At 45.3% G+C, this 24,274-nt stretch overlaps 1 protein-coding gene and 1 long non-coding RNA gene across 6 annotated transcripts in view; both read left to right on the forward strand.

The window, feature by feature from the left end:
• Positions 1-22,539, forward strand: part of ALKBH8 (alkB homolog 8, tRNA methyltransferase) — a gene marked incomplete at its 5' end in the record, with an annotated part of 69,642 nt that extends 47,103 nt beyond the window's left edge. For all 5 annotated transcript variants that reach the window (XM_081197645.1, XM_081197644.1, XM_081197646.1 and 2 more), the window contains 5 exons: positions 5,834-5,940; positions 7,942-8,093; positions 12,471-12,727; positions 19,832-19,981; positions 21,862-22,539. In XM_081197645.1, coding sequence (XP_081053771.1) covers positions 5,834-5,940; positions 7,942-8,093; positions 12,471-12,727; positions 19,832-19,981; positions 21,862-22,395 — 1,200 coding nt within the window. In that variant the 3' untranslated portion in view covers positions 22,396-22,539. The remainder of the gene's footprint in view (positions 1-5,833; positions 5,941-7,941; positions 8,094-12,470; positions 12,728-19,831; positions 19,982-21,861) is intronic.
• On the forward strand, positions 9,454-12,462 carry LOC308588997. Its single transcript, XR_014009008.1, has 3 exons — positions 9,454-10,335; positions 10,377-10,518; positions 12,295-12,462. It is a non-coding gene; the product is annotated as an uncharacterized lncRNA (long non-coding RNA).
• Positions 22,540-24,274: the final 1,735 nt, after the last annotated feature.

A 24,274-nucleotide genomic window follows, 5' to 3' on the forward strand; every position in this document is an offset into this window, starting at 1 on the left:
CAGAGCATATGTGCTGAGCTGAAAGGGACATAAAAGTGTGTGTGTGTGGGGGGGGAGGAATTAAGAAATTGGTCCCCAAATGTATGTTGGGATTAAAGTGAATTCCAGGTCTGAAAAGGTTGAAGTCTGTGATTCTGCATTGACTAGCAATAGCTCTCTGGGCTTTGAACCTGAGCTGCAGCCGCTGTGAGCCTCGGAAGGGACATGCACCTGGGATGGTGCTGCAGGTATAGCGAGGAGTGGTACCCAAAGGAGGAGGGGGATTAGGTGTGCATATGGTAGATTTGGAGGAGTAGACACCCGCTGCTGGGACAAAGAGAAGCAGAAGGACATAATTGTCATGCTCCGCTCGTAAGCACACTGTTCTGACATTCAGAAGAGAATAGTGGACTAGACAGACCTTGCTCTGGATCCGGCAAGGCAGCCCTTATGTTCTGATTCATCCAGAGGGTTTGATCACGTCAGAGGTGGCGGCACTTGCCTGCATCAGTGCTAAATTTATGGGTTCCGGGCATATTCCAATGTAGCGAAATCCTCTCAAAGAGGCAAACAATACAGAGACTAAACAGCATTAAATGCTTCTTGTTCGTAGAAGGAAGGCGGCTGAGGAAACAGTGGGAGCCTTTTGTAAGAAGCTGAGCGTGGGCAGTTGGTGAAATTTAATAAACCAGGCTATGCTGGGAGCCTGGCTTGAATCCTTGGCTTTGTAATCGCACAAGGTGCCCAAGGCCTGCATTACTTTTCCTGGGGGGGATTAAGTTCTCGCTACACCAGTCAGCGTGAGAGAGATCAAGAGGCAATGAAAACTGTTAAACTCTTGGCCTCAGGAGCCAAATGTTCCCGGCAGCAAACTTTCAGCAGCAAATACTTTGTGGCTTAGGGCAGGCAGACTCTAATTCCAAATAAGCAAATCGTTATCGGCGTTATCGGACAAGCAATAAGATGGCAAGTTGCGTATTGAAGACATGTGAGGTCAAGTCATTTGTATGTCATCAGGTGGGATTTGCCTGCCTTCCAAATTGGCTGGCCACCAGCTCCTCATCTGTTTTGAAAATTAGGCCAAGGTCTAAATTTGTTTTTAGAGAACCAAAGAGCATGTAGTGGTAGTTGCATCTGTCATGTTGGACTCGAGTTTGGGCCATAGTTTATCCTCATCCTCCACAAGTTTTACTAATTTCAATGAGCCTGCTTCGAGTAGGACTTTAGTTGGATACAACCCAAACACTTTCCCTCTCCTGGTATCTGAAGAAGAAAGACATCAGCACGTCAGCCGATTTAGATCCCGTTTCCTCTTTCTTGCTCTAATCTACACCGGCTACTGACCCATCTCTTGCTTCGCTCCCATCTGATGGGTGGATGATACACTGGTTTCGATTTGAAAGTTCATTCATACTTGCTGCAGTTCTTACTGCAGAGAAAGGTAACCAGGCAACGGTGTCCCATGTCCTGGTTACCTCCGTATTGCATTATTGCAATGCACTGCACATGAGACTTCCCTCGAGGAGGACTTGGAAGCTCTAACAAGTGCAGAATGCAGCAGAATGCAGCAGCAGGCACTAAGTGTGCTCTCACACTTGTTTGTTCACACTTAGTCATGGTTTGGCTTAGTGTAGTGTACAAATCATGCCAGTATAAGACAGCTTCCTGTGTTCAAGAAGTGTGTAAGAGCAGAGACATCTATCTATATCATCTACCTACCTATCTCCCTATTATCTGTCTGTCTGTCTGTCTATCTATCTATCGTTGTTGTTGTTTAGTCGTGTCCAACTCTTCGTGACCCCATGGACCAGAGCACGCCAGGCACTTCTGTCTTCCACTGCCTCCCGCAGTTTGGTCAGACTCATGCTGGTAGCTTTGAGAACACTGTCCAACCATCTCGTCCTCTGTCGTCCCCTTCTCCTTCTGCCCTCCATCTTTGCCAACATCAGGGTCTTTTCCAGGGAGTCTTCTCTTCTCATGAGGTGGCCACGGTATTGGACCCTCAGCTTCAATCTTCTATCTTCAGCATCTATCTATCATAGGAGATGTAATAGATAAGCAGGTTCCATTTCAATAAAGGTTTAAAATAGGTGAGCTGCTGCTCAACCCCTGTGGTAGGAGTTTGCAAGCTGTTGAGTCCCTCAGATCTGCCGAATGAAGAGTTAAGTGTAATCTGGAAGTTGGCCTACAGCTGCAGAATTTGATCCAAATAAAGGTATCACTTTGCAGGGCTTTTGTTCCTCTTTCTTTCTTTCTTTGTTAAAAAAATCACATTGCATCCCTTATTCTCCATGCCAATGTTATAGCTATCATTATCAAACAATGACTCACTTTCTATATAGCCTCTTTAACAATGATTTCCCCCTCCTCCTCTCTCTCTCTCTTTTTTTGTCTACTTGGCCTGCCAAATGCAATTTGACCTCTGTGCAAGCAGCCTTGTGGTACTTTCCTAGCTCTAAGAAATGCCCCTGTCTCTCCCAGCTGCTCTTCTCTTTGAATTCTCTCTCCCCACCCCACCTCCCCTGCTCCCCCCCCTTTGCATTATTTTGCCCATGCCTTTAGCAGTGGGAGCAGCCTTCAGAATGCAAGTGCCTGCTCTGAAGTCTATCTAGGCATCTTTGCATGCTCTGCAACGCATTCCCTCGTCACGAACGCTTGCTCCAGCGTCATGTTTACACTGCAGAGTGGTATTCTTAGCTTCATGCGTATCGCTCACGCTTTTGAGGGAAGGGCTGGGTGTGAAGACACGCTATTCCGACCCCCCCCCCCTTTGAAAGAAACATTGGAAAGCATTGTGCGAGATCAAATATCCAGCATTGCCTCCCATAATATAGACACATATAAAAATTTGTATATATAACACGTATTATTGACTGCAGTCCTTAGCGGTGCACAATGGGCAAGCTGGAAATTTGATCTTCATTGGCTTTGCCACCTCCGAGAATAAAGAAAATGGGTAGAAGCGAAAATAGTAATTGGAAATCGCTCCTGTGGAGGAAAGCTGTCATGAGAGGCGGATTGATTTGGCAGTGGCAGAAGTAGCGCTATTGATTGCTAGTCCTTAGTGAATTAAAAAGAAGACCAGGAGCCTTAATGCACCTCCCTCCCTTTCCTTTTGTGCCTGTGGGTGTGGGGGGGGGGACGAGACAAAGAAGTGGCGACTTAGATTGCACTGCTGGGATAAAGACTTACAAAGAGGCAGGGAGATGCTGTCTGGCTCCTTCAGTGAGTGGCCTCGGCAAGGCGGAGTCAGAACAGAAGCCTTCGAGACTGCAAAAGGATTATTATCATAATTATTATTGCTATTATTATTAAAAGTGGGATAGAAATTACTTTCTGGAAGGCTTCTACGATGGCATTTGAGGAGGCGGAACTAGGGCAAAACCCTCTTGCAAAATGTGGATGTATACTTGATACTCTTTATTTTAAATTATTTCATTCCATGACATCTTCATAACACACTTTACAGTACATTTCGAATTATAGCTATTTTCAATTCTATGTGTATGTATCTAAATAGCTTTTCCTTATTCCTCACCCTGTGACTTCCCTCCACCACCTAACAGCTTCTTCTGTTTAACACTCTGTTTCTATTGTGTTGTGAATATTGGTTTTAATTTTCCCCCATAAGCCATCTAGCCATATTTTGCCTTTACAAAGTTTGGTTGATGCATATCAATAAATTTGTTTTGCAACAATGTTTTTCCATGTATTCTTCTACACATATTGCCACTATAGTATCCACTGTTGGAGGCACCAATGCTTCTAAATACCAGTTGCTACTACGCACAGTTCCTACTTGCAGGTTTCCCATAGGCATCTGGTTGGCTGCTGTGAGAAGAAAATGCTGGACTTAGATGGGCCACTGGCCTGATCAAGGAGCTTCCTGTGTACAGTGGTACCTCGGGTTACAGATGCTTCAGGTTACAGACTCCACTAACCCAGAAATAGTACCTTGGGTTAAGAACTTTGCTTCAGGGTGAGAACAGAAATCGCATGGCGGCAGCAGGAGGCCCCATTAGCTAAAGTGGTACCTCAGGTTAAGAATAGTTTCAGGTTAAGAACGGACCTCCAGAACAAATTAAGTACTTAACCCGAGGTACCACTGTATTTTAAACATTCCATGTATAAAATGACCCCCAACTTTAAATTTAAAAAATTTGGGGGGAAATATAGTCTTATACACGGAAAAATACAGTAATTTCATTTTCTATTTTGCTCCATGTGTTGTCCATACAACCTGCAACCCACCAGGTTTTGCACAGCCCCACCAGCCAGATATGGCAGTCCTTTACTAAGTCCTTAAAGTCCCCCCCCCCCCCGCCTGCCTTGGACTGCAAAACCAGGGTTGATGTCTAGGCCCTGGCAGGCCACCCTAAACGTCAATGAATGGCCAACTAGATGTCTTTGGGAAGCCCACAAGCAGGACACGAGGGCAATAGCTCTGTCATGATGTACCCCAGCTACTGGTATTCAGAATCATACTGGCTTTGATCCTGGAGGTAGTATATCATTGTCTTGGCTAATAGCCATGGATAGCCTTATTCTGTTGTATGAATTTGTCCAAACCTGACAGGAGCACGTCAGCAATAGCTCACACGGCTTCAGTTAACTCTTTATTCAAAGAAGCAAGACAGCTCAGGAGGCCAGGCCTAGTGAGCAAAGCAACTCGTCCCGATAAAACTTGCTCCTATGAGGCAGTTGTGGGGACTGAAGGTCCCTGCCTTCCCACTACTCCCTAAGTCTCCTCCTCCCCGATTCCTTCCCAAGCAATCTGAGGCTCCTTCGTCTTACCGGTCTTTGTTCCACCATCATCATACCTCTTTGGATTCTGGGAAACCGGAGGGGAGGGGAGCTGGTCGTAGCAGAAGTGGGGGACAGCCCGGCCTCCTCATGAGCCTGACACGTTGCTGCCTCTTGGCCCCACTCCTCTCCAGCCTCTGGTTCTGGAGTGCTCTCTGTCACAGACTCTTCCTGCTCACTAAACCCTGTTGCTTCTTCATCTTCTGCCAGCCTCCTCCTTCCAGTCTGCTCCCTCTTCTCCCAACTGGTGCCTCCAGCCAGTCCATCACAAAACCCCTTGTAAAATTGTAGGGCAGTAGCTTAGTGGCAGAGCTTTTGCTTTGCAGTCAGAAGGTTCCCAGGTTCAATCTCCAACATCTCCAGGTACACCTTGGAATGTCCCATTCCTGAATACCTGGAGAGCCACTGCCAGTCAGTATAGGCAGTACTGAACTTGGTGGACCAATGGCCTGACTCTGTACAAGGCAGCTTCTGTGTTCCCAAAGACTGTGTGATTCTGAGTGCAAATGCCTACTGTGTCCGTACACACACAATCAAAATGCTGATTTCTGCGGCAAATCTTGCCTGTTGTTGTTGTTTCGTCGTGTCCGACTCTTTGTGACCCCATGGACCAGAGCACACCAGGCACTCCTGTCTTCCACTACCTTCCACAGTTTGGTCAAACTCATGCTGGTAGCTTCAAGAACACTGTCCAACCATCTCCTCCTCCGTCGTCCCCTTCTCCTTGTTCCCTCCATCTTTGCCAACATCAGGGTCTTTTCCAGGGAGTCTTTTCTTCTCATGAGGTGGCCAGGTATTGGAGCCTCAGCTTCAGGATCTGTCCTTCCAGTGAGCACTCGGGGCTGATTTCTGTAAGAACGGAGAGGTTTGATCTTCTTGCAGTCCATGGGACTCTCAAGAGTCTCCTCCAGCACCATAATTCAAAAGCATCAGTTCTTCGGCGATCAGCCTTCTTTATGGTCCAGCTCTCACTTCCATACATCACTACAAATCTTGCCTACTTACAGTTAATTCTCAGAAATAACAGATGATTTCCCCCTCTTTTCCACAGATTGTTATGGATTTCAAACATCCGGATGGACATGCCGCAGCAGTTATGCTGCCTCAGCGTAGCTTGCTGGTAATGTCTGGAGAATCTAGATACCTCTGGACCCATGGGTAGGTGTTGACAGTCACAAGTTAATGATATTACATGCATAAAAGTGGCAGAGCAGACTGGCGGCAGACTTCCCTTCTTGTTTCTTTAGCAGTCACCAGTTAATGATGATAATCCATTTGCCGTTTTTTGTTTATTTACAGCAGGTCTAGGGAGTCTGTGGTCTTCCAGATGATCCTGGACTCCAACTCCCATCCTCCCTGATCATTGGCCATGCTGGCAGGGGCTGATGGGAGTCGGAGTCCAACAACAGCTGGAATACCACAAGTTCTCCACTCATGAGGAATAGAGGTGATAGGCAGGGACGTGGGCCCTTTGAAGATATGCCCATTTATGTTGGCTTTAGAAACCAGGCTAGATGTTATAGGATAACTAAAAATGGTGAGGTAGTGTGCACGGGTATGTGGTTTTTAGGTCTGCTTTGTTCAAACTCGCAAAGCAATGATATGATTTGCTGCAGTTTATTCTGCCACGGCTGAACTTGGCTCAGCAGCATAGAAGTCAATAACAGGCTGAGCGCTTGTCTTGCTGGGAGTCAAGTGCTGATGACTTTTCAAGTCAGCAATTCTGAGGGGCTCTCAACTGGTCCCCTGGACAGATATATCACCTCTCCATGGCAAATTCTGCATTAATGAAGCTTGTTTATCAAGTTGAGGGGGGAAAAGGCTGGACATGAGAAAGATTTGGAGTTTTCCCTGAGGAAGCTCAAACAGACTGTACAGAGGGATACTTGGGCAACATAGTTCCCAAGATTCCTTTTCCTGTACCAGACAGATTTATTCATTATGTTACGATCCCACCAATCCTCCCGGGTGCTCGAGAATGGTATTTATGGGTCTTTCCTCCCACTTTCATTCTCTCAGCCACCGTGTGAGGGAGATTAAATAGAGAGGCAGCCTCTTGCCCAAAGAGAACATCATGGCTGATCAGGGATTTGAACCCAGGCTCCTTTGAGGTACTATCCAGGGCATTGCCCTTGCCCTGAAAGGTCTGCATTGTGGGCATTTCTTTTGTCAATATCAAGGTCCGTAAATAATGTCAGCAAATGAGGTATGCAGATCCAAGAGGGACCTGCAGCAATACAGTGGTGCCCCGCAAGACGAATGCCTCGCAAGACGGAAAACTCGCTAGACGAAAGAGTTTTCCGTTTTAGAGGTGCTTCGCAAAACGAATTTCCTATGGGCTTGCTTTGCAAGACGACCATGTCTTGCGAGTTCCTGCTGGTTTTTCCCCTCCCCCCCCTTTTCTAAGCCGCTAAGCCGCTTATCAGCTGATCCGATCAGCAGATAAGCCGCTAAAAGCCGCTAATAGCGCTAATCCACTAATCCGTCAATGGGCTTGCTTCGCAAGACGAAAAAACCGCTAGATGAAGAGAATCACAGAACAGATTCTTTTCGTCTTGCGAGGCACCACTGTATGTTGTAGTGCACAGTAATTCAATTTAGCCCGGCAATGTCATAGTCTCGAACTCTGAAGAGCAGGAGGAACCAGCTGTCTCTGGGGGGCTGTTGTACCCCCAACTGGGCAATCAGGCCAAGCTTCTCATGCTGGTGTTTCAAGAGCTGGTGGCCCGAAACCTGCAGAGCCTGAGATGGGTCGTTCCCCCCAGGTACATAGACGTTTAGACCCTTGTCTCATTATTTCACAGGTTTCCATGAACCATTTCATCTAATATGTTTGTCATGTGTGGTGAGCCAGTGTGGTGTAGTGGTTAAGAGCGGTAGTCTCGTAATCTGGGGAACTGGGTTCGCGTCCCCGCTCCTCCACATGCAGCTGCTGGGTGACCTTGGGCCAGTCACACTTCTTTGAAGTCTCTCAGCCCCACTCACCTCACAGAGTGTTTGCTGTGGGGGAGGAAGGGAAAGGAGAATGTTAGCCACATTGAGACTCCTTCGGGTAGTGATAAAGCGGGATATCAAATCCAAACTCTTCTTCTTCCTCATGTTAATAATAATAATAATAATAATAATAATAATAATCCTAGCTTCTGTTTTGTTTTAAAGCATCACACCTAGGAAGTTTGACATTGTTCAAGCATCTGAAGGACAGAAAATTGGAGCCGTCACTGCTGACATTGGAGATTTAACCTTGAATAAGAGAGGGGAAAGGACATCTTTCACTTTCAGAAAAGTGAGGAGAAGCCCTTGCAATTGCTGTAAGTTCCAGTTATTCAGATGTAAACAATGGAGCTCGTTGGGTCCCACTCCTTTAAGGCTATAGTTCCCCCCACTTAGCCCTCAGCTCTTAAAGGCATGGCTGGATTAACTGCTCCTCATTAAACCTTGTGCCATGTTCATTCTACACTTGTACGGAATCAAATGCTCATGGCAGTTCTGACTCTGTGGAACTCCCTGCCCATTGATACCAGACCAGCACCTTAACCATACTGTTTTTGGCACCTGCTAAACAATTTCTTTTTCTTCAGGCAAGTCTGGCCAGCTATGTAAAGTCAACATATATTTTAATGAGTGATTTACTTTAGAGTGAGTATTTTAACTGCAGATCTTATTTATAATTTTTAAATTATTTGGGGTCAACTTGTTTTCAACTTCTGACTTTTATCAATAATATTAATGTATATTTTATGCAAACCGTTTTTACAGTTAAGCAACATGTGAATTCTGTAGAAGAAATGCATTTTAAAAAAGCAAGCTTCAACATGCCTTGCTTAGGCTACAGCATCTTGGGACGCTTACCAAGTATTGCAGCAGTAGCCAACGTGGTACCCTGCAGATATTGCGGACTGCAACTCTGGCCTTCCTCGCCATTGACCATGCTGCTGTCCGGGCTGATGGGTGTTGTAGTACGGCAACATCTGGAGGGCACCATATAATCTATCCCTCCTGTATCCCAGGAGGGTCAGGCACTCATCTCTGGGCTCTCCTGGCCTCCGGTTGTGGAGCAAGCTGTCTTGGCAATATGGGAGCCCCAAAGGAATAAACTAGGGCTGAGTGGAAGGTCTATGAGAGCTAACAGCCTGCATGCAGGAGGGGCACTTCTTCCCTCTTCTCTGGATATTCTTTCCAACCATGCCCTAGGGCGTGACCAGTGGTGACCACTACATTCCTACTGGTCCCATCCTCCTCCCCACTCCCAGGACTCTCCTGGGGCTCTTTCAACTTGTCATGGATCATCCAGTGCTGATCCATTTCCTCTGCAAACCTTAATGCTGTCCCTTCCAAAGCCCACCCTCTCTGATTGGATGGGTGGAGCAGCAGCAGTAGGTGAGCAGTTAGATTGCTGCCCTTTTGACTGGGTCTGGGCATTTATTCCTTGGTTGGTCTGCTGCTGCTACACAATATTGATTTCACCCGGAAATAACCTTTTTTCTTTGTTGTCTCCTTTTAAAAACAAACCACTACCCCTTCTTCTCGGCTAGCGACAAATTTGTCTTTGAAAGTGCAGCAGAAGTAAGCAATATTTCCCACCTTTTAGCCTCCAGAAAGCATTCCTGTGCCCAAAAAACACCCTTTAGAACAGAACGAGCACCTTAATCAAAGTAAGGCTTTTGAGTGGAGCATAGCTCTAGTAGTTCAGACAGTTTTGCAAAAACCATCTGATCGATGTGTTCTGAGAAAGAAAAATAATATTTTTGATTTGCTTCTTATGGTGTAAACTTTGGGAATTGCTGTTAAGGTTTGTTGCCACATCGGCACACCTAGGGAGGGTGGTTCTATGTAGTCACCCAATACAAGTTTGGGCTCTTTGTTGCTGGTGCTACACCACACCCTGAAGCATCCTGTCTTCGCTCTTATTTAAACTTGTACGATGCAGTTGTACCATTTATGCATGCAATGTGGTGCAGATATAGCATGGAAACCATGGTTTGCAAATTGAGACCCAGCCTAGGGGCACACACTCACTCTCCTCCCCTGCTCCTCTCCCCAAAGAGAAGTCTTCCTTCCCTTCCTATCTCAACATGAAAAGTTTTGAAGAGTTATTTGTGCACTGGTGCTAACTACGCAACAGTGTATTCTAACCATGGTTCTCTTTTGAGCCAGAATTTGGTATTATGGTTTCATTTGAACCATTAACTTCGGTGCAATGTAACTTTAAACCATGGTTAATGTTGACAGTTACATGCAGACATGCAAAGTGAGTCTTTGTAATCAGGCTTATAGGGTTGCTAATCTTCCCTTCCAGTAGAAGCCCCTTACGCCTTGAGAGATGGCACTCCAAAAGATCCCCAGAATTTTGGAGGGTGCACAGGGGGCTCAAAGTACAAGGGGTAGGATCTGGAAAGCCCCTATGCATGGGTAGAAGACTTCTAGTGTTTAGGATCCTAGCCATAGTGTTTTTCAGATACAGTTCCTAGGTTGTAAACCTAGGTCTAGTAACTACTCTGCCCATACCATACTCTTGTACCCTGATCCTCTTAGAGTATCTCAGTTTAAACTGTTTAAACAGTTTAAACAAAGAGATATACCTTTTAGTTCAGTGCTTCCCAGACTTGAGTCTCCAGCTAGCTAGCAAGACCAGTGGATGATGGGCATTGTAGTCCAAAAAGAGCTGGAGATCCAAGTTTGAGAAACACTAATTTAGTTCATCAAATGTATAGATTAGTGTAGATCAATAACTAGGTAATAAATGTCAAAATAAAAAAATTCCTTCCTGTAGCACCTTAAAGACCAACTAAGTTAGTTCTTGGTATAAGCTTTCGTGTGCATGCACACTTCTTCAGATACACTGAAACAGAAGTTGCCAGATCCTTCTATATATAGAGAAGGTGGGGAGGGGTATTACTCAGAAGGGTGGTGGGAATCGGAGATTGGCAGATAGCTGAGATGAGCCTGATGAGCCTGTTGACGACTCTTAACGACTGTAATAGGTCTTACAGGAAAAGGCAAGGGGTGGGAAGGTGAGAAATGGTTTAGTCATGTATAATGAGATAAGAATCCAATGTCTCTGTTCAGACCAGGTCTCTCCATTGTTTTAAGTTTGGTAATGAGTTGCAATTCAGCAGCTTCTCTTTCCAGTCTATTTCTGAAATTCCTTTGTAGTAAAACAGCTACTTTGAGATCTTGTATAGAATGTCCTGGGAGATTGAAGTGTTCTCCTACTGGTTTCTCTGTTTTGTGATTCTTGATGTCAGATTTATGTCCGTTTATTCTTTGGCGTAAGGTTTGGCCTGTTTGTCCAATATAGAGAGCTGAAGGACACTGTTGGCATTTGATGGCATACACAATGTTAGACGATGAGCAATTAAATAGTCCCGAGATGGTATGTGTGATGTTGTTGGGGCCAGTAATGGTGTTGTCCGGGTGTATGTGGCAGCAAAGTTGGCATCTGGGTTTATTGCAGGCTCTGGTGCCAGTGTCCGTGTTAAGTCTGGTTGTAGTATTATTGTGGGTTAGGAGTTGTTTAAGATTGGGTGGCTGTCTGTAGGCAATGAAAGGTCTTCCTCCCAGAGCTTGAGAAAGAGAACTGTCATTGTCCAGGAGAGGTTGTAGATCTCTGATGATGCGTTGAACTGTTTTAACTTGGGAGCTGTATGTGATGACTAGTGGTGTTCTGTTATTTTCTTTTTTGGGTCTGTCTTGCAGCAAGTTCTCTCTGGGTATCAGTCTGGCTCTGTTGATCTGTTGTCTAACTTCATCTGCTGGGTATTTTAGTTCTGAAAAGGTTTGCTGTAGATCTCTTAGGTGAGAGTCTCTGTCTGTAGAATTGGAACAGATGCGGCTGTAACGTAGTGCCTGGCTATATACAATGGACTGTTTGGTATGTTTGGGATGGTAGCTAGAGGCATGTAGATATGTTTGTCGGTCAGTTGGTTTACGGTATAAGGTGGTGTCTATGCGTCCATCCTGTATTTTTATAGTAGTGTCCAAAAAATGTATTTCTTGCATAGAATTATTCATTGTAAGGTTGATTGTGGGGTGAAAATCATTGAATTTCTGGTGAAAGGTGTCCAGGGTCTGTGCCGGCACAGCAATGGGCACCCGCATGGCCCCACAGTATGCCAACATCTTCATGGCAGATTTAGAACAACGTTTCCTAAACTCCTACCCACTCAAACCTCTCTTGTACCTACAAAACATTGACGATATTTTTATCATCTGGACACATGGTCAACAGACCCTGGACACCTTTCACCAGAAATTCGTCAACAGGCTCATCAGGCTCATCTCAGCTATCTGCCAATCTCCGATTCCCACCACCCTTCTGAGTAATACCCCTCCCCACCTTCTCTATATATAGAAGGATCTGGCAACTTCTGTTTCAGTGTATCTGAAGAAGTGTGCATGCACACGAAAGCTTATACCAAGAACTAACTTAGTTGGTCTTTAAGGTGCTACAGGAAGGAATTTTTTTATTTTGACTATGGCAGACCAACACGGCTACCCATCTGTAACTAGGTAATAAATGTGCCATTATAAATTCAATTCAATTCAATTTTAAAACTGAAACTCAGAATGTGCAATTTGGTTTGCGGTTTTCAGAATTCTCTGTTAATCCAAAATGGACCGCTCTGGTTCGGAGCACTGTGTTCTGTTTACGGACAAATAAATCCTTATCCTTTCCTACCCTGTAGCTTATCCTTCTGTGTGTGACAGTCAGCGTAAGGACACGGAGCCCTCCTTCCCGGATAATGAGAGTGAAGCCTCGAAGCTAGAAGAAAAGTATGTCCACGAGGTGTATGAAGGGATTGCCACGCACTTCAGTAGCACAAGACACAGCCCATGGCCGCGAGTCGTTGAATTCCTGAGGACTTTGCCGTGTGGGGCTGTTGTGGCTGATGTCGGCTGTGGCAATGGAAAGTATTTAGGAGTCCGCAAAGACTTACATATGGTAAGGAACTATGTGGTTTCAGTCCTCCTTGCTTTGAAGGGGATAGTTAACCTATCAGAATTGCATCTCCTGTGACATTTTTCCTGCATGGAAAGCTTTCTCTCCCTTTTTCTTTTTCTTTCTCCTCCTTTCCCTTCCCTCCCAAAAAGGTCCCACAAAGTGACTTACAACACAGTAGTTCAGTTTCGAATACATAGGCTGGAATCAGGGGGAGGAGCCTGTGACTAATGTTTCCAATCCCTAAGATGGCGATTCTGACTTTTATTTGGCTTTGGAAGGTCACCTGAGTTGAGCCAATATTCAAACAGGCCATTCAAAATGATAAAGAGTTCCTAAAGCCCAATAAAGCTGTTGTAACAACTGTGGCATGTGTCAGAACCAGGCCAGGGTTGTGGGTGGCTGAATCTGAAACCTGGAGCATGTGCTTGCCATCATGGTGGGATCCTGGCTGTCAGTTCCTGGCACTGGCTGTAATGCACTCGGTTGCAAATTATGGATGTGGAGAGGCAAATTGTCACTCGCTTTTGAGATGAATAAAAATGAACAGTATCCCTTTATCTTTGAGTGAACTCGTTCCTTCCTCCTCCTTTGAATTGCAGGGCTGCTTTCCATGGTGCTGAAACTCCTGGCTTCTCTTTCTTGTCCAGAGTCCACCAGCACAAAGCCAGCAGGGGCAGCTGTAGCATCTTGCCTCCTGGTGGGGACAGAGATATGGATCAGGACACTTATACTGCCTGCTGTTACCACCAGTGTTTCACATCGCTGCTCTCCGTAGAAGCCCATCAAGCCTGTGCAGAAACAATTGTTGTAGCTTCTTAGGCTTGGCCATAGACCTAGACTTCTGCAGTTCTTGGTTCCAGCTGGGGATCCCCCTGAAATTGTGCCCCCAAGTCCCATCTTGGCTTTTCCACTGCCTTGAAGTTTTCCCTCTCCAGTGTGTCCTGAAACTGCTGCGTCTGTATTTTGACAACTAAATTTTGCCATTACGAGCCTAACCGGTTTGGTCGACTGTGCCTGGATTCATGCTATATTACCATATAATGATACCTGAGGTTATATGTAATATTCCCAAGAAAAGTCAAGAAAATGTGATAACACAGAGAGCAAAGTTCCATCCCCCCACTTTCAGGCAGCGCTTGAAGATTAAAACCCCAGGAGAGCTGCTTCAGCTGTAGAGTACTTTTCACAGTTGCTGTTCAAAGTACAAAGCCAGAGGGGGGGGGGGAGACAAAGTAGAGCAAGGGTAGGCAATCTGTGGCCTTTCACATTTTGATGGACTTCAACCCCCATAATCCCTGGCCGCTGGTTGAGGTCCCCTGAAGGGCACAGGTTCCCTACCCCTGCTCCCAGAGCAAAGATGACCAATTTCTGTTGAGAAAACAGAAATTGGTCACCTTTGCTCTGGGAGCAGGGGTAGGGAACCTGTGCCCTTCAGGGGACCTCAACCAGAGGAACCACATTGCCTTCCAAACCATTGTCAAGTCAATAACAACAATAATAATAATAATAATAATAATAATAATAATAATAATAATAATAATAATAATATTTGTACTCCGCCACTCTGGGCGGCTTCCAACAAAGATTAAAAATACATCAAAATGTCACACATTAAAAACTTCCCTGAACAGGGCTGCCTTCAGTTGTTTTCTAAATGTCAGGTAGTTGTTTATCTCTTTGACATCTGATGGATGGATGGATGGATTCCACAGGGTATAGCTTTGCTTCTCGCAGTGAGGAAACCGCCAGAAGGCCCTCGGCGCTGGACCTCAGGCAGAATGATGGGGGGGGGGGTGGAGACGCTCCTTCAGGTATACTGGGCCAAGGCCGTTTAGAGCTTTAAAGGTCAACACCAACACTTTGAATTGTGCTTGGAAATGTACTGGGAACCAATGTAGGTCTTTCAAGACCGGTGTTATGTGGTCTCGGCTGTCACCAGTCTAGCTGCCATATTCTGGATTAATTGCAGTTTCCGGGTCACCTTCAAAGGTAGCCCCACATAGAGCACATTGCACTACTCCAAGTGGGAGATAACTAGAGCATACACCACTCTGGCAAGACAGTCTGTGGGCAGGTAAGAGCTTCATAGCTCTAATAAAAAGGAGCTTAGACATTGCCAAGGAATTTACATGCACAGTTCAGAGACGTGAAACATGACATTGTGGAAGAAAATCCCTCACTTTCATTACGGCACTGGGGGCAAAATGTTAACCCCACACTGACTGAAAGTAGGTAGATTGCCAGGGGCCAGTTAAAAATGCTTTGTAGGGCAGATATGGCCCTGTGGGTTGTGAGCTGGCCACCGCTGCTTTAGAGCACAAACCCTACATGCACAAATGTGTTTCTGTGGTCTTCTTTCGGGTGTCCTTAGTTTGGAATATTCCAGGAACTTTAATCAGCTCAGCACATAGTGAAACTATGGAACTTGCTCCCACAGGAAACAGTGATGACCACTAACCTAGATGGCTTTAAAGGACAGATGCATGAAGGGAAGGGTAATCAATGGGCTACTTGCCATTTTGACTGTGTTCTGCCTCCACAGTTAGAGGCAGCAATGCTTCTGAATGCTTCTTGCTGGAAACCACAGGAGTAGAGAGTAGAGAGTCTTGTGCTTGAAGAGGTCTTCTGCTTGAATCCTGCTTTTGGGTTTCTCATAGGTATCTGGTCAGCCACTATCAGAATACAGTTCTGGACTGGACGGGCCATTGGCCTGATCCATCAGACTCTTCTGAAGTTCAGTCGACATATCTGAAGTCTTCCACTGGCCTACCTCTTATGATGGTGGCATATTTGGCTTCTGCCAGTGTAGCTGGTCTTCTACCAAATCCTATGACATCTCAGCTGATAGACCCTAGCCTTAAGACTGCTCCCTACGAGTAATAAAATGTTCTGGCACACAATTTGAAAGCCACTTTTAGACAGTAAGCAGACCCCAAGCTGACTTGCTCCTGAAGAGGCCAAGAGAAGCTTTATTGTTGCTTAACTTTCTCCCTCTTCGCAGCAAAAGATTTGTCTCTCCAGCAAGCTCTCTCATTCAGGAACTGGCGTCTGCAATGTAGTTAATATCCCAAATCAACTAATAATTATTTTCAGGCTACAACATTCAGGCATAAACACGCCCACTTATAAATCAGTAGATTCCTTCTGGTTAAAAATAAATTGCCTGAAGCAGATGCATTATAATTCCAGACAGGGAATTATAATAGGAACTTTTATCAGTGAGCAGAAAGAAGGGAGATAAACATGCCTGCCAGTTATAACGATGCTAATAATAAACATACATCAGGTTGCTCCACTATTATTGCAGCATACCCAGCAACATCACAACGGCTCACTTCATAATTTTAGTGTGGTTTTAGCTTGGGTCTGAATTGTTTGACAGAGTGTGTGAGAAATAGCCAAAGGAGTATTGAAATTACCAAGAGATTTTTGAGAGAGACTCTTGGGGATTGGAAGTGAGTGATAGATTTGCTACACTGGCCAAAAGGCAAATGTGGATTTGGGATGATGGGAAACCTCGCACATCCTTTCAGTCAAAGTATTGCTTTATTAGCTAATGAAAAGGGAACATATCTTGCAGGTGAAGGACTCAAAACAGCAGACAGGTGAAAAGAAAGCCAAAAATAAAAATAGGGAGCCCACTGGGTATATGACACAATTCTCCTTTTCGTGGCGGCGAGAGATGGCCTTCTCGTTTTTAGACGCAGCCCCTTCTCTCTGAAAGGTGACGCAGCAGCTCTCTGTGAGGGAAAACAAAACACTACGTGAAAGAAATGTTAAAGGTCTGACTCAGAACAAGTGAAGCAAGGGAATTTCTCTCTCCTTTCTCTGTCTCGCACTGTGGCTGCATGCTGTCATCTTTCTTGCTGTGTTTGTATGAATTTGCCCGAATTTAATTTGCTTCCTCGAGACTCTCATGCTATTAGTTATAGCTGAGATGTTTCTCTAGGGAGCCACATAATTTCATTTGGTGGCTGGATTTCAAAATTAGATGTAGTTCTCTCTCCATCAGCTTTCTGATGAGTCGCATCAATCAGGTTTCAAATGGACTTAAATGATCTAATTCCACCAGGAGGAGTTAGTTATTGTGAGGTAAACCTAAAATGACCACAGTATCCTGTGGTTCTTTTTGTTCCCTGAGCTTGGGGAGATAATCAGCATCTTGTGGATGGCAGGCTCCCTAATAATTATTATATTTTGCATCTTCCTATCTCCGTCGCTAACCTGGTAATAGAAATAAATGTGGCCACTGCAAAAAATAAGGCTCTGTTCTAGCGTGAAACCATGGCACTTTGGTTTCTTTCCTTCACAGCCTCAAGAAATGTGGACCGGAAGAACAGAACAGCTCCTAAGATTCTTTGGGGAAAGCCATGGGGGAGCATGTGTTGAGATTCCTGCATCTCAGGGGGTTGGACTAGGTCGGGCCCGTTCAGCTCCCAAGAGACTGTGATCTACTCCCAGTATGAATAAACTGACAGTGATCAACCCATTGCCATTGAGGATTGACCAGAGTTGTTGAGCTTTTTTGGGGGAAAATTGACCAGAGTTTTTTGGGAGAGGCAATAGTTGTTCAGCTTTTGGGGGAGAGGATTGCAGTTTACTTAAGCCCGTGATCAACCAGGATCACCAGGGGATCTACCTATTGATTGTGGTCAGCTGGTTGGACATGTCTGGATCCCTTCCAATTCTATGATTCTATGACTGTTTAATACTGCTTCAGCATCTTAAAAAGTAGAGACATCACCTTGCCAACAAAAGTCCGTATAGTAAAAGCTATGGTTTTCCCAGTAGTGATGTATGGAAGTGAGAGCTGGACCATAAAGAAGGCTGATCACCGAAGAATTGATGCTCTTCAATTATAGTGCTGGAGGAAACTCTTGAGAGTCCCATGGGCTGCAAGAAGATCAAACCTCTCCATTCTTAAGGAAATCAGCCCTGAGTGCTCACTGGAAGGACAGATCCTGAAGCTGAGGCTCCAATACCTTGGCCACCTCATGAGAAGAGAAGACTCCCTGGAAAAGACCCTGATGTTGGGAAAGATTGAGGGCACAAGAAGAAGGGGATGACAGAGGACGAGATGGTTGGACAGTGTTCTCGAAGCTACCAGCATGAGTTTGACCAAACTGTGGGAGGCAGTGGAAGACAGGAGTGCCTGGCGTGCTCTGGTCCATGGGGTCACGAAGAGTCGGGCACAACTAAACGACTAAACATCAACAAAATTTTGCTTCAAATGTATGGTTATGGATGTGCGGCAAAGGCACTCTGCAGATGCTCAGGAGTGTTCATCTTTGTTATTTCACCTGCTGCAAGGCTAAACGTTGGGATTTCAGACGGGATGATGGGCTGAGCCAGATGAAACCTTGGTTCACATAAGCATGGGGGGAAAGAGAGAATGAATTAATTAAAATAATATGAAAGTGCCTCTGATAATCCAGTAAGATCATTACACCTTCTTAGCAACTCGTAATTGTCTGTGTCCAGTCATTATGGGCATGCCTGCAGCTCCCATCGTATTATTTATATCAAATGCAAATTTAATCTGAAGCCTGTGTAGCCTTTGCAGTTTCTTCTCTGCATCTCAATTGAGGTAAGCAATGCTCCTGGGTCTTCCCCCCTCTCCCAGTGCAAGATCTAATCTTTTGTTTTGGGCAGTAGTGGATTCGCTTTAATACATAGGATGTTACAAGTAAGCCCGACTTCACAATTATTTGATATAATTTAGATGCAAATTAGGAACCTCATATTCTGCCGGTCGTAGGCTTTCTTCCTCTTGGTTAGCTTAGCTGCAGCTCATTACATTTCAGCAGAGTACAGTGTTGCCTCTTTTCAAGGTCACTCCAGTATTGTCTTTTTGATTGAATTCCTGCTTCCCAGTCAATTTATACTGTACATATTTGGGACAGAGTGTGATTGAAATCATAAGAATTGTGCCTCTTTTTTTAATCATGAAAGGTGGTCATACAGATACAGTCAATGAAGCACTAACTTTTTCCTCTTTTCAGCTGCTTGTTTGTATGTGGGACCCATTCACAGAATTGTTCAGAGACTTCTAGAGGTGGAAGGGACCCTGAACATCATTTAGTCCAAGCCCTTGCAATGCAGGAATAGGCAGTTGTCCCATACAGGGATCAAACTTGCAGCCCTGGTGTTATCAGCACCATGCTTTAACCAGCTGAGCCATAAGGCTACTTAAACCTTTGAACCTCATTGGACTCTTAATTGCTTTGGCTTTATTGGCCAAAATGCCTGTTTGAAGTTGAGTGGTGCCTTAAATTTCTTTAATCTTTCTCAAGATTTCAGGGAGGGAGTCCTAGCTCATTGGTAGAGCATCTAGCGTCCATGCAGAAGGTACCAGCTTCAATCCACAGCAACTCCAGTTGGGCCTGGGATGGAATATCCCTGTCTGAAATCCTGGAGAGCAGCTGGCAATCAACACAGACAGTTCTGAACTAAATAGACTATATAAGGCAGCTTCCTGGTAGAAATGGCTGCTGGTCAAAATTTGCCTTGTTTGCAATGCTTTTTAAAGTCTTTTTATTTAATTGCATTTTAAAAAATAAAAAATAGGTGTTAGCTTCTACCAAAGGCCAACGACATTTTGAGGAAAGGAAACCAAATTATTTTATTCTGGGAGTAAGGAGCACTTTGCTTTTGACACCCTCTGCAAAATCCAAATGATAACGAACTACTTTACTGGGACATTGTGGGACAGAGGAGGCTCAGAAGACAAGACAGCCATCACAGTGCAGCATTTCAAAGGAGATGGCATTTCTACCACACATGCTGGAGAAATCCAGAGGTGCCATTTGAGCGTGTCACATCTCGACAGTCCTCTTTTATTCCTCCTTTCTTCAAATTCCTACGCAAGTATGCGGTTAAAATTTTGAAGAAGTGAGATCCAACCTTGAGATACTCAATTATTTCTTCCGCAGAGGAAAAAAATGTGCCAGAAATTCAAAATACTTGCAGGCTTTGTTGGGGGGGGGGGGGGAATGTCTGAAGGAAAGTAGATCTCCTGCCTGTAGGTGACTTTTGCAAAATCCGCATGAAACTTTTGTATGTATCTTGTTAAGAGTGCAAAATCCTTCCCATTTTCTCTTGCAGTTTGGCTGTGACCGTAGCATGACTCTTGTTGACATTTGTGGAGAGAAGGGATTTCAAGCCTTCGTGTGCGATGCGCTCAGAGTACCAGTACGAAGTGGCTCATGTGATGCCTGTATCTCCATTGCTGTCATCCACCATTTTTCAACAGTGGTAAGTTAAAACTCTTCCCTATGATTTGTTGCCATATCCTTTACACAGCAGCACTGGATGTCTTATACAGTTGTAACTTGGTTCTTGAACGCCTTGGTACTCGTACATTTTGGCTCTCGAATGCTGAAAACCTGGAAGTGTGTGTTCCGGTTTGCGAATGTTTTTTGGAAACCAAATGTCTGACATGGCTTCTGATTGGGTGCAGGAGGCTCCTGCAGCCAATCGGAAGCTGTGCCTTGGTTTTTGAATGTTTTCGGAAGCCGAATGGACTTCCGGAACGGATTACGTTCGAGATCCAAGGTACGACTGTACTGGGTCAGATTGCTTGTCCATCTAGCCCAGCATTGTTTCTTCCAAAGGACAGCAGCTTCCCAGGGGTCTCGGGCCAAATCCCATCATCCACTTTGGCTTTCAGTGGCTAAGACTGAGCCGATATGAGCTGGTTTCTGTTGCACTTTCATTTCCGATGATGGGTGGGGCTAGGCCATCAGGACACCCATGTTTAACTTCTCAGCAATTAGCTGGCTAAGAGAGCCATCCTAAAGCCAGTTGAACCAGGGTGGGCAGGGTTAGGATCCATCCAATGGGTCTCTGGCTGAGCTGGGAGGTTTCTGGTGCAGCCAGGCTACATTGGCATAACACCCCATTCTTCGCTCAGCCAGAGTACCTTCCCCATCCAGGCTTAGCTAGGGCCCAGCTGGCTGAGTTGAGCCTGCTGGATCTTAAGCCATTGTAAGTCCTAAAAAGGATGTCTGGAGGGGGCGACTCAGGCTGGATCTTAAGTAGGGCTGGGCGATATCTGGTTTTCAACATCACAATATATCACCAGCTAAACATTGTGATATACTGATATATTACAACGTCTGAAATAAGGATGGAACTATGTAGAGGCACTAGGCTGGCTTCAAGGTTTTTTCCACATTGTGATTTTTGCATAGCACACACACACACACACACACACCATAATTTGTGATATATTGCCAGGTCAAAAACTATGAAGCCGATACGGACTTCAAACCAGTTTTGGATTGCCCAGCCCTAACTCCTAAGCCTGTTCAGAATGGTCATGTGACCCGGCCACCTAGCATAAATTAAACCAGCAGAAAAGGTGGTGTCACTCAAATACTGTCTTAAGTACTTGTTTTCCCTCTGCCAGGCTTAGGCTGGCTCATTCAACAGTAGTCCCACTCCTAAGCAGGAATTTGAATCTGGCATACGTCACAGCTGCTTAATTTATGCCAGCTTGCTTTACTCCAGCGTCTTGTGTCTAGGGTTGCAACAGACACACGTTTAGTGTACGAAAAGCTATGGTGCCCAAGGCTTGGTGCTGGATACCCGAAGGGCTACTTCTGCCCATATGAACCTGTGCACACACTCCAGTTCTTAGCGGAGGAGGCCCTGTTCTGTATCCTACCACCATCTGAGATGCCATTGGTAGGTGGAAGGAGCAAACCCTTCTTGCATAGAAGAGCCAGAGCCCAGATTATGGATTGTCTTGTTATGAAACATCCAGATTTAGGCACCAATTGTTATCTTTTTTTTCTTACTTGGGCACACCTTACAACAATGTGCTTACATCTGTGACGTTGGTTGCTCCTTTTTCATTTGAGCAAGCAATCATAAAAATGGCAAGCATAAGCAGTCTTTTAAGAGAAAAACAACAACGTTTAAATGGAGCTTGATAATTGCCGTGGGTATTACAGAGCAGGGAAAAAATTATTTTACCAAATAAACAGATAAAGAGCAGTACAGGTGTTCCTGATTATATAAACCACTAGAGCACATCAGTTTTCCTTTGCTGCACTCGAGGCGTTGCTCTCACTTGCAGTCCTGCTGCTGTTAACCTTCGGACTGACTTGATCTGCTTTCCCCTTGACCAGGAGAGAAGGCTGGCTGCTCTCTGCGAATTAGTCCGGCTGCTGAGGTCAGGTGGAAGAGCCCTCATTTATGTCTGGGCTATGGAACAGGAATACAAGAACCAGAAGTCTAAATACCTGAAAGAAAAAAGAGCCAGTGGTGGTGTGTCGGAAGAGCTCGGCAGTGACCCAGTAGAGGAAACGGTCGACAGTGACTGCCAAAGTTCAGTGCACCCCAAGAGCAGGTGTTGCAATGCAAACCAGGCCGTTCATGCTAAACTGCCTGTTCATACCAACAGAACATCCTTTGGCTCCCAAGACTTGCTGGTCCCTTGGCACCTGAAAGATGGCATGAAGAAGAAATCCAGGCATGTCCAGTCTCACCGACCTGTGGGATGCTCTGCAGACTCGCAGGAACTTAGTCCCATATTTCACCGTTATTACCATGTCTTCTCCAAAGGAGAACTGGAAGCGCTCTGCAAGAGGCTAGATTGCGTAGAGGTGCAAGAGAGTTACTATGACCAAGGGAACTGGTGTGTAGTTCTTGAAAAGCGGTAACTTATCAACAAAACCTTGCAGGCTGCCAAAGTGGAACGGGAATGTATTTGACATAAATATTTGGTTGCAAAATGGTATTTGGGCGGCATCTGGCTTTTAGCCGTGGCTTTATGTTTATAAAATAAATATTGTTTTTACAGTGTTGCTGGGATTATTTTACTTACCAGCTCTGGCTTTACCAACCAAGTATATTTCATTTCTCTTGTTAAATTTGGTATTCTGCCTTTCTACACTGAGGTACTCAAGGTAGTTTACACCCCTTAACAAGGACAGCCCCAGCGGCTGCATGGACACACAGTTGAATCAGGACTTGTCACTAAATGCAGCACCTGCAACTTGAGTCAACCAGCGGAGTAAGACAAGATGCTGAATAACAGTAAACGGGCCTAAAGTGAAGGATTGTCTAGGACAGTAAAAATAAAATAAAGTAAAATGGTGGTTTTGGAACTGCATAAATAAATGAATGGGTGCTCAAGAAATTAGAGGAGGTTGAAGAGAATGGATCGTGAAGTTACATGGAAAGAACAATTAAGAGCATAAGAGCAAATATTTGTCCTGAACGTAAAAGTTTATTATATAAAGTTAAGTAGCGTTGGCAAGTAGAAAACAAACAAACAGAAGAACCCATTTAAAAAGGCAATATAAGCAGAGACTTATAAACTTTAAACTAATCCAGAATCACAAGAGACCATAATGTTCAGCACAGTCATTGGCTCATTTCCTCAGTTTCCTTATGTACAAATGTTCCCCAACTCTTTACAGTGATTTAATTTTCATCTCTGGTCCTCAGCAATGTTCCCATTACCTTCCACATTCTTTGTAAGCCTGACATTTTATTTTTTAGATGGAACGCAATGGATTGAGGGCTGGGTTAAAAGAGGCAGGGGTCTAAGGTTTCTGTAAGGCACCAAGCAGGTCTCGAACCATGATTTTCAGCCCCTGCTCTCCAGCTCCTTACTTCTTGCACCACCAGTCCTCCTGAGGCCAGGCAGAGTAGGCTGTGTGTGCGCGCGCCCTCTAAAGGTAAAGGTAAAGGGACCCCTGACCATTAGGTCCAGTCGTGACTGACTCTGGGGTTGCGGCGCTCATCTCGCTTTATTGGCTTCTGGGTCATGTGGCCAGCATGACTAAGCCGCTTCTGGCGCACCAGAGCAGCACATGGAAATGCCGTTTACCTTCCCGCCGGAGCGGTACCTATTTATCTACTTGCACTTTGATGTGCTTTCGAACTGCTAGGTTGGCAGGAGCAGGGACCGAGCAACGGGAGCTCACCCCGTCGTGGGGATTTGAACCGCCGACCTTCTGATCAGCAAGTCCTAGGCTCTGTGGTTTAACCCACAGCGCCACCCGCGTCCCCGTGCGCCCTCTAGGCTGCAGTTTTAGCCCAGATGCTGTCAGCCGATCCTCCCAAGTCCACTTAGACACATCTGTTGCTATAAAGCCAGCTCCTCAGCCTAAGCATCTTGACTGTAAAGATGTTGCCGCTTCCTCTTCCTGACAGTTCGCTGAGACTGTGACGAATGCCTGCCTGAGGCCTCACATCCACTTCTGGTCCCTTTAGTGCTGTCATCCTTCCTTGAAACTCAGCCTTTTGCATGTCTCTGTCCTTGACTCTGACCCTTCAGTCTTGGTCTACCTCTTCTGGCACCTGACCTCTAGCTGTTCTACAAACACATTTCTTGTCTCCGATCCCTTTGCTCCTCGCGTCTGCCTGACCTCTACCCCAGCTGCTGGCTTTCTAGTCTTCCTTTACATGGAGCTAACTGGACCCCCAGCTGCAGCCCATCTCAAAAGTAGGTCAACACCTAACAGCTTCTTAGACTACTTGACAAGGCTCATCTGAGGTATGTGTGGTGCTCTTGGGGGATCTCTTTGCCAT

Source organism: Podarcis bocagei (genome assembly GCF_964188305.1).
Source record: "Podarcis bocagei genome assembly, chromosome: 6".
NCBI lineage: Eukaryota > Metazoa > Chordata > Lepidosauria > Squamata > Lacertidae > Podarcis > Podarcis bocagei.